Below are 10,526 nucleotides of genomic sequence, written 5' to 3'. Positions count from 1 at the left end.
AATCTGTACTATTTTGTATGCTTCTATGTATGTCATTCACCCCCTAAAAGGGAAATTTAAAAATTTAAAATTAAAAAACATTTAATTACAAAAAAAAAAAAAAAAAGTTTTACAAAATGAAACCCTTCATATTGTGACAGCTGTTGGTCACAGCGAGGTATAAAATGTGTGGAATAAAAGCTATCATACTGTTTTTAGGTGTACACTTTACAGCATATCACTGGAATGCCTGAGCATGGGAAAGGCAGGTGAGCTATGCAGCAGCGGACGGAGCTCAAGTTTTGCTTGGCAACTGGTTTCCCTTATAATCAGACGTGAAGTGGAACAGGCGCATTCTTCTCCTGGACCGGCTGGAAGGCGTGTTTGGTTAGATGTTGCTGAGAAGGGAGGTGTCTTAATCGTTCATCTGGAAGGCGTGTTTGGTTAGATGTTGCTGAGAAGGGAGGTGTCTTAATCGTTCATCTGGAAGGCGTGTTTGGTTAGATGTTGCTGAGAAGGGAGGTGTCTTAATCGTTCATGTGGACAGGGTGCTTGGGGAGATAAGAGAAGCAGGCCCTGCCACGGCTCTGTAAGGCTTTGAACGTGAGTGAGGTCACTGTTTGAAACAGACTTCAACACAGCGATTTTGTGAACCCCCTTAAAAGGACTTGAGGGGTAGATGACAAATTTGTTTTACAGCTGGAATCTTTTTGGGTATTTTGAGTGAGCCGCTGCCTTTTTACTCAATCTGAGGTTCAGTTCCACCCAAACCAGTGAGACCAGAAACTGATCCTTGTTTTATTTCCCTGGATCAAAAACAAAAACACACCTTGATGAGTTCAGATTCAGCTCCCCAGACTTTGTATTTTTTTTTTTTTTTTTTGGCCCTCCTCTGTGCCAGGTTTCTCAGGCAACTCTGAGTGGTGGAAGAAGAAGGCCGATGTCAACAAACTGCTGTGGTTTTAAGTGGGAACTGGAGTGAACGCCTTGGAATTTACCCCAGAGTGTGTGTGCAGCAGCGAGGCTCAGCCCCCTTGTTGGAGTAAACCGTGGAATGTATCCATGACAATAACCCCGAACCTCAAGACGTGACTCAAGCTGTTTAATGTTGTGGCAAATGTCTATGAAGAACATCTCAGTGTGCGTCTCTTGTGCCGTGACACAATCACTTCCTGCGTTACACAGATTTAGACTACTGCAGATACTCCACTGGCTAAATTTTGAACAAGATACTTTCAGTGTTATAAAAGATTCAGATGATAATTAGGCTGCATATCAAATTTCATTGTTACATTTCATTTCGACCTTCTTTGTTCAGACATTTCTTTAACTTGTGGGTCATTATCAAATATATAGAATATAATAGTGGCATATAGAATAGAATAGAATAGAATAGAGTGGAGCGGAAAAAACAGAGTAGAGTATAATAGAATAGAGTAGACTACAGTAGAGTGGAGTGGAATAGAATAGAATAGAATAGAATATAGTACAGTATAATAGAATAGAGTGGAGTGGAATAGAATAGAATAGAGTAGAGTAAAGTAGAGTGCAGTGGAGTGGAGTGGAGTGGAATAGAATAGAATAGAGTAGAGTAAAGTAGAGTGCAGTGGAGTGGAGTGGAGTGGAATAGAATAGAGTAAAAAAAATAGAGTATAATAGAATAGACTAGAATAGAGTAGCATAGAGGGACAAGTCCACATCATTTCATTCCCTTCCCCCTTTTAGCACGCGGGGAGGGAACACCCTTTACGTCATGGTTTTGTATTTATGTGTTTTTAGGATACACCCAAGAAGTTCCCCTTTCTCCATGGAAACAGTTTTGGAGATATCTGCGCTTCACAGGGAGGATCCCTCTGACTGGCACTGCTGGGCAGACTGATGATGTCATTTACTGCGTAGTAAAACGACACCTCAATGTTTTAATTAAACTGTTCCAAACTCATCGATTTGATTGTTGTTGTTGTTTTTTTACTCGGAAACCTTTGTAGTGCCATCTTCTAGTCCTCTCGGTGACCGGGGCTGGAACCGGCCAGTGTCAAGTCAGCCAGAACTTAAAAAAGCACATATTCCGGTCTTCACTTTCAAAATAAAACTCTTATTAACGAACATGTGCTGCAAGGGTTTTTTTTCGAGCAACACAAAGGACGAGAGAGTAAATAAAGCGCATAATTAAGGAGGAATCTAGTAATGGCAGCCCTATAGGCGACTTCATTCTTTTTCTTTCTTTCTTTCGAAAAGGAGAATTGGTCTGTTTTTATTTTGAAGGCTGATTCGCCTCATTTCCTGTAGTATCTGCTTATTTGAGGGCGGCATGCGGCTATAAACCGGGATAGTAGAAGTGCAAGTGGGGAGTGGGAGGATCACACCGGATAACTGGCTGGTGGCGGCGCGACTCCTGTTTATCTCCTGTCTTGTTCTGAAGACGTTGGACTGGGGAAAAAGCTGCTGGATCTGGACATTATATCGCTTCCTCCTGCAGTCATGGAAGTTTCACTGGACACCTGCGGACGGAGAATGGTCAAGTCTCTGCTGTTACTATATCTCTTTGTTGTGAGAGCAGCAGGTCAGTATATACCGCCAGCCTTGCAGCCTTGGTTAACGCGATAATAATATTTATCAATTACCAGTTCGTCATGAGACTTCAACCATGAATAGCCAGGCTATTTTTTCTGTCAACCCCAATGAAAAAGAGCTATATAGTAGGATGAGCAAAACTTGAATATCATGCAGCTATTATAAAAACTTAGATACCACAGGAGATAAAAAAAAAAAAAACAACAACACTCAAAGTAGCCTACGAGAAGGTCACTATAAACTCACTACTGAAAATAAAAATGTGTAATCTTCTATGTCAGCCCTAACGAGAAAGAACTATAATAATCCTATAGCCTAATGCATTTTAGAAGGATGGCGTAACAGAAAAAGTTGAATATCATACTATAAATTACACCATAGAAAATCCTATAGTGATACCTCAGGAGAAAGTAAACCAATACCAACGGCCACTATAAACTCATCATTTGGTACCACAGACACTATAACTTTCTATAGGAATATCATATGAATATTATAGTGATACCTAGGAGATAAAACAATACCACGGTCACAAACTGTGTTGACTACCACAGACACACTACTTTCTATAGGAATATAGTGATTTCGCGTTAGGGAAGCTCTTTAATTTCTCCACTGAAGACAAAAGCCTTTGCAACTTAGACATTTAGTCCATTAGAGCCCAGAGGAAAATCAGGCTTGCCATAAGAATTCATCCTAGTTTTTGCGCGTCATTTTCTTATGTGCCTGATGTCATCATTTGTAAATGATCATATTAGTTGGCCTAACATTAGCCTAATTTATATTCCAATTTCTCCTTATAACTCATTACCTTTAAGGCTTTCAGATTTACTGTACAAGTTGATTTATGAGGGTTTATCATGGCCGATTTTGAAGAAAGAATATTACAGCATGATGTTGCCTGTCTCTTCAATCCCCTAGCTGACTGTCCCAAACCTCAGGGGACAGAAAACATTGTCTTAACCAATGAAGCACTTCTGAAGAATGATTTCCCAGAGGGCTCTGAAGCCACGTTTGAGTGTGCTAATGGATATGCCTTTGAAAACGGGTCTGGGACTGCAACCTGCACCAACGGGGAGTGGACCACACCAAAGCTCAACTGCAAAAGTGAGTCCTGTCCACTGCAATTAACTCTCATCACACTCAGCGTTGCCCTGTTTCACATTCACACCTGCCCAGTTCAACCACAGTTTTCTACTGTTGACCACCAAGCAGCTTTAGGCGGATAAGTGTTTTTCAAAGCTCTCCAATGGAAGAAACTGGAGATTAATGTTGAATTGTTGAGTTTGTTTGTTTGTACATTACAGAGAGAGACTGTGGCCTCCCTAGACTGCAGCCACATATGCATTTTGTCGTGACTGAAGGGACCCTGTTTGGTGCTTCACTACAAGTATATTGTGATGAAGGGTGAGTATGAAAAGTAAATTGCACCCTAGAATTTTGCATGCCATTCTCCTGTATTGGACAGCTCATTTGTTATTTCATTATTTGTGAAAATGAATAGCTCTCTCTTGAATTCAGAAAAGCAAGTGATATCATGGAGCAGTGCCACTGAAAATGCATGGGAGGCATAGATAGAGTCATGTTCGTTTCAGTTTTTACACCCGAGTGAGCTTTACTTTGTTGTCGTGCGAACGGTTCTCTACCAGACAATGCACGCATGTTGCTGGAAAATCAACTTAGGGTCCACAAAGTTGATTTTCTAACGGAATCAGTCTTAAAATATAATCCACAGAGCCGTGCCAGAAAGTGTTGCTTCATGATATCATAGACCAGAAACTTGGCTCTTTATGTTTCCAGCTTTTGGAGAGGCTTGTTGATGTGCACAATTCTTGACTAAACTGTCTAAGAATGTAGGAATAGCAGGCAATTCTGTTTCACAGTTGAATCTAGGTCTGTAGAGTTGCATTACATATTTATTATCTTTACATTACATCACAAAAGCATCGCTGTATAAGTATATTATGAAACACAATCCTACTTTGCACCTCTTCTTCTCTCAACAGCTACCGACTTAGTGGGACGTCCTACAAGAAGTGCTATGCTGCAGGCTGGAGTGGAAAAGCCAAATGTGGAGGTAAATTTCTTTTCGTTTTATATTTCTTGAAGCCACAACCAGGAGAAATAAAGTAACTGTTTGATGTATTACTGGAGATAAGATGGCAGCTAGTGTTAAGTTATGGCTCGTGCAGCAATGTGGTTTTTGGAGTGTATCCGGTCTTTGTGGGGTCATTCCCAGTGTCTTTTTAAGTTCACTGATCCCAAAATGTCATGGATCCTTTTTTTTTTCTGTAGTCATTTGTATTAAGAATGTGTGTTAATACCTGTTCATTTGATTCATGAAAATGTCATGGATTATTTCTTGTTTTTCATCTTTTGTATTAAGAATGTGTGTTAAAATACCTGCTCATTTGATTCCTCAGTTGTAACTTGTGCAAAGCCTGATGAAGTTACAAATGGCAGAAACTTCTGGGATTCTCAGACAGACCCAATATATGGAGACACCGTACAGTACGTCTGCGATGAAGGGTACACCCTCACTGGGAACCATACCATTAAGTGCAGCGGAAACGGTCAATACAATTCACCGCCTCCTGAGTGTAATGGTAAGCCCACTGGGTGGATGTTCTTGACTTGTTACTGGAACACACTAAAGAGAGGCAGGGCCAGGTGGAGAAAGACAGGATAAAAAGCTAGCGAGGTGCACACTTGTCCCCTGTACATTACCCTACAAACAGCATATTTTTAGATTGTCAGTGGATCAACTTTAAAGAGTAACTAAACCCCAAACACAAATCTGTGTAAAGCCTGATCTTGAGTGCCAAGTGATGTCACCACCTGTTGTACTGTATAGAAGGTGACATCACCTGGCAGCAAAGATCAGCCAATAGAAGATGGCAATTTCGGTAGCGCGCTTTTTAACAGTAGGTCAGGCTTTACTCAGGTTTGGGTTTAGAGTTAAGTTATCTGTTGATCTGTTATAAGTTGATCTTTAAAATATCCGTTTTATATCTTTGTTAGCCCGTGATGATGGTAGTCATATCAGCTTTTACATACAGAATTTGGCTATAACGTGGTAAGAATTAATAACTTTGCAATGCTTATTAGGAATAAACAGAGCTAGCGAATCCTGTAAATACCCAAATGGACTGTCTTTATCTATAGTATACTATCCCCAAAAGAATATATTGCATATTGGCATTGCCATGGTTTCACTGAGGTCACCCTGTATTGAACACACTGCTGGCATGTCATCTCTGATCTTCTCCACATATTCTTCTGGGTCTTTTAGGAAGTAGTATCCAAGCTGCTCTTTGCTCCAGATCTTTCTTCACCATTCCTATCAGTAATCCTAACAGTTTTACAGTATATTATGACCAAAGACAAGCTTTTTGAGGACTGTGAAGTTTTTTAAAAAATCATTTTTTAAGTACTTTTCTTTCTGTTTCCACCATTTTTATTTAAAAGCATAGCTTCCTATAAATGTGAGGACGGTTACATATTGCAAGGCACAGCTGAGCTGATGTGCAAAATAAATGGATGGTCCTTCCCATTTCTGTCATGCATTAGATCTGAGAGTGTGGCTGTCTCTGTTTATTAGTATAATTACTGAGTTACACATGACATGAAGTACTGTACACTGAACAAAGATGTTATTCATGCATTTTTCTTTTCAAAAGATCTTTCTTGGGTACAGCACATGCTGCATGAATGAATAATGTACATACATGATGCACAAGTCTCAGAAATGGCTTTTGAACTTGATTATTGATCCTGTCCCAAACCCCCAAAGGAATTAAGAATCATTCTCTTCATAGGTGGCACAGATATTTTTACAACAGTGGATAATTTCCTTGTGACAGCGGCCTCCACTACCACAGATTCCTCTGCCACACCCACAACTCACAGAGATAAAATTATCACAACCAGTTCAACTCCAACTGCCTCACCTCCAGTACGAGGTACAGAAAAAATGTCTCAAAACAAAACCATCAGCACTTTATTCACTTCTTCAGCATGATTTGAAAATCTGTCTCTTGGGTGCAGTGCTTGCTGCATGAATGAACAATGTACACGCATGCTGCATGCATCTCAGGAATGGCTTGTGAACATGATTAGGCACATTTATCCTGTCCAAACTCCAGAAGAATTAAGAATCTTTCTCTTCATAGGTGTCATTTTCCCAGCAGACATTTTGTCAACAGAAGATGAAATTACCACAACCAGGAAAACACCAACTGCTTCACCTCCAGTTCAAGGTATAGAATGATTTCACCAAACAGCAATGAAGACTTCATTCAAATTGTTTTTGTTATCAAAAGCTGCAGGGAATGGAATAAGATGATAAGATGAAATACTTAAGTAATAATCTACTGTCCCATGGATTTTCATCTCCCATGAGGGTGCAGGTGCCTCTCAGGAAACCCTTAGGCCACTCAAGTGAATATACTCATCAGTATTAGACAGACAAGTTTTTTATTTCTAGTTAGTCAAAGATTTGTTATTTTTAATTGCTTTCCCTTGTTTCAGTGGAGGGAAGGCATTATTTCATGTTGTCACTGTCTGGTGAAAACCCTGTAACTCCCAATTTTGGTGATTTTCATGTTTTAATTTCAGTTGAAGGATTACATGCTCCTCTACGGGTTTAGGAAATTCTACAACTTTTGGGTTTATGAAACCCTTTCAAAACCAATTAGATAAACTCAAAATTGTATGGTTGCCAAGTTAAAACAAGGCTGTTTTTCCTTGACATTTTGGAGATACAAGGTTTTTACCCAGCAACAGCAATGTGTAAGGTGGGGCTGGGAAGGCTTAAAATTAAGGGAACAAAATGGATTTCATTAAATGATCCCAGATCTGGACTAAAACATTTCTTTCAATGAAGACTTCCATTGAAATAGATTTGTTAGTCAAACACTAGTTTTAATACAAGTCTGTGAAACTGGAAACCTCATAGGAAAGTAATGGTGTGGATAGTATAGAAAACACTGCAGTAGAAATGTAATGATTCCTGTGCTGCACTTGGTAGTTAATGCTGCAAAAACATTTACAAGGAATCAAATGATTTTACCATATCATTTGATAGCTGTCAGCGAACAGTCAAATCGGTCAGCCAGTCCTTGGATATACTCCTAGTACACTGAATGAGATAGTTATTTAGTTGCAGTTGCCATTTTTAAAATGTTCCTGGAATACACGCAGCTACAGATTTAACCCATCAACCCTGTAATTTAACTTGGCCTTTTAATTTTCATTATTTGCAAAGTTGAATATGGGTATATATTAGTGGTTGCCATGTACTGAGTGTAGAGAACTCGCAGACCCTCACAGACCTAAGAAAATGTGGTTTAAAGTGTTTTCCAGATTTATTTTAGGTAGCCTTGATGTGCAGCATTTCCATTAACATGTAGTTTTGGACCTCTCCCAATGAGTAAATTAATATTTTAGATTTTGTTTTGGGTTTTTTTAAATCATGTTTTAAGTCCTCTGTGCCATACTAGAAAGTTAGTTTGTAGTGCAATAAGTGCTATTTTTCCAGTCTCAAATGGCATATTTAAATAACAAAATGCCCCGTTAGGTATCAGTCAGTTCTTCTTTTTGTCTAAATGGGATTCAGCAGAGGAAGTCCTGAGTTGCTGACGGACTTTCTGTTATGCGCTGATGAAGGTTTTTTTGATGCAGGCTGAATCAGTCCTGTTGTCCTTGGCAATTTAGATAGTTTACATATATTTTACATATTTGCATTGCACTAATAAAACTATTGTATATTTGCAGGGAAGCATGGCGATGTAGATACTAACAAGGACATTGGTGAGTTATTAAGCCCTAGTTTATAAGATATTATAAGATTTATTTACATGCGTGACTATTCATGTTTTGCATTTAACTTTGAATGTGTCTTTCAGGATACACACCTGTTATTGTCAGTGTGATAAGCATTGGAACAGGTAAAATATATTTATTATCTTTTGAATTCACATTTGACCTGTACATTGCAGTCAAAATACAAATATTCATCTTGCTTATATTTTTGTGCTTTACAGTTGTACCTATAGTGGTGTTCATTTTACACCATTTTCTTCTGAAGAGGAAAGGGTGAGAACCAATATTCTATTATAACTTGTTTTATGCATGGTTTATGTTTTTCATCAAAGTCTGTTGCCTTTTCTGTCTGCATGTTCTGCTCTTTCTACCTTTTGAGGCTTGATATGCTGTTTATACGCTCATAACTAAATGCACAGTAATATCTAAAGCACAGGAAAACATTATTACATATTTAATAAGCATAGCTTATAGTAAAATAACCATGGCATCTAACATATCTCTTGACTTTGATCTTGTTAGTAACTAACTCTACTGCAGTTTCGATTTCTCTGCTGCTTTTTTCATTTTTGAGCCGTTTAAGGAAATCGAGATGTCTGTGTTTCCTGGCTTCTGCTGAGGAATGAGGGAAGTCAGGAGGAAATCCTTTAATAAGACCGGCTCTGACATAGACATCAGCGTCAGGAAAAAGAAAATTCCCACGGGGTCAGAATGAATCAGGATCACTTTAATCATCAAGTACAATAAATGTACAGGAACTTGTCCTCGTCACAACCGTGCAGAAACACGTTGACAAATTCCCTGATATCTGTGATTAACTTTTGTGCTGGAGATTCATGTTTTAAAACTGACAAACAAAAGTCCCTTCCAAAGGACAGATGCTGATAAAACATCCATTTATTGAAGCAAATGCATCTCTGTTTCAAAAGACAGATATCAAGGCACTTGAACTTGCAGATAACACAGACAGGTATCCTTCTTTTGAAATTCAGTTCTAACCCTGATAAGCCAAAAAGCTCTGATTCACCCAGAGAAACTTTCCTCTATCTAAACAAATGTGAACTTTAGCTATTACACTGAGCCAAATTTAAATTCTTTCTTCACATAAAGTCATAACTCTCAAGATGGCACTGACTTTGCAGGATGCAAACAAGAAACTGGCATGTGGTCAACTAATAGAATAACAAATTAACATAACATAACTTAACAATTCTGACACATATTCCTTATTTGATGGCACCATAGCTCATATGACACCGGAGAAGACCTGAAGCCGGAGTTATTACAATTCCAAAATCTTTAGATTGACTCCCTCCCTAAGGTATCTGTCAATTCCTGCCTATTATTATCATCAAGAGCTAAAATAGCTGTCCTTTGCTTTCACTTATCAGAATACAGCTAAGATAAATCAACATTTGTGAACATGAAATACGCCTGATATGAGTGAACGGTGTTTCCCACCTGTTCCTGTTTTGCAGCAGTGAGTAAATACAGCCCCGCCTCAACTATTTTCTCTTTATTTTCTTGTCAACACTAGCTCTCTCCAAATGGAACCGTGCCTATCTGCTGACGAGCATCTGTGACCTCGGGAGGAAGTGCCAGCATCCGAACTGTAGCAGTGCCTCTCTGGAAAAAAAAAAGACACTTAATTTGAATCATATTGCACTTCAGACAGCGGATGTAAATGTAAATATCTCAGTAATGAAAAGCACTTTTTTGTAATGATTTGTAATGATTTATTTTTTACTGCCACTAAACTGTAAATATTTCATGCCACTATAGTATTTCTATTTTGTACGCTATTTATGTTGGAAACTGGAATAAACACAAAGAAATTCCCTCCAAGTGTTGTGAAGTATTGTAAAATGATCTTGAGACAACCACATCTTAGGTAGAGGCTTTTGAGAAATCTTATTATCTCAAGTTCACATGTTACTAAAGTGCTTTTTTATGACAATAGAACAATGAAAAATAGAGTCAAAAGGCACACAATGTGGTCTGCAGACTGAAATGGGGACTGACTACGATACAATCAACTGCATTCTTCGCCTCCTGACTCTTTTCTTCATTGTCTATTGTTCAGGGGCCTGTTCTAGTAGGTTGTGTATTCTACCTATGAAGGAATAGCAATTCTTTATTTATGAGAAAAG

General features: G+C 38.6%; 1 protein-coding gene across 3 annotated transcripts; it reads left to right on the top strand.

Annotated features, from left to right (window-relative positions):
* The first annotated feature begins 2,318 nt into the window (after positions 1-2,318).
* LOC139912209 (complement factor H) lies at positions 2,319-10,221 on the top strand. Of its 3 annotated transcripts, XM_078283835.1 has the most exons (12): positions 2,319-2,542; positions 3,475-3,660; positions 3,861-3,960; positions 4,560-4,630; positions 4,977-5,159; positions 6,372-6,515; positions 6,726-6,812; positions 8,329-8,364; positions 8,460-8,501; positions 8,598-8,649; positions 9,622-9,697; positions 9,914-10,221. In XM_078283835.1, the coding sequence occupies exons 1-11, from the start codon at positions 2,461-2,463 to the stop codon at positions 9,677-9,679; spliced, it is 1,041 nt and encodes a 346-aa protein (XP_078139961.1). In that variant the 5' UTR covers positions 2,319-2,460; the 3' UTR covers positions 9,680-9,697; positions 9,914-10,221. The 3 variants fall into 3 exon arrangements, with proteins under 3 accessions (XP_078139961.1, XP_078139963.1, XP_078139962.1); XM_078283837.1 differs by lacking the exon at positions 6,372-6,515; XM_078283836.1 differs by lacking the exon at positions 9,622-9,697.
* Positions 10,222-10,526: the final 305 nt, after the last annotated feature.

The sequence above is a fragment of the Centroberyx gerrardi genome, chromosome 5 (assembly GCF_048128805.1).
Source record: "Centroberyx gerrardi isolate f3 chromosome 5, fCenGer3.hap1.cur.20231027, whole genome shotgun sequence".
Classification (NCBI taxonomy): Eukaryota; Metazoa; Chordata; class Actinopteri; order Beryciformes; family Berycidae; genus Centroberyx; species Centroberyx gerrardi.
The sequence above is the reverse complement of the archived record's forward strand: the minus strand, read 5'-3'. Positions and strand labels throughout refer to the sequence as shown.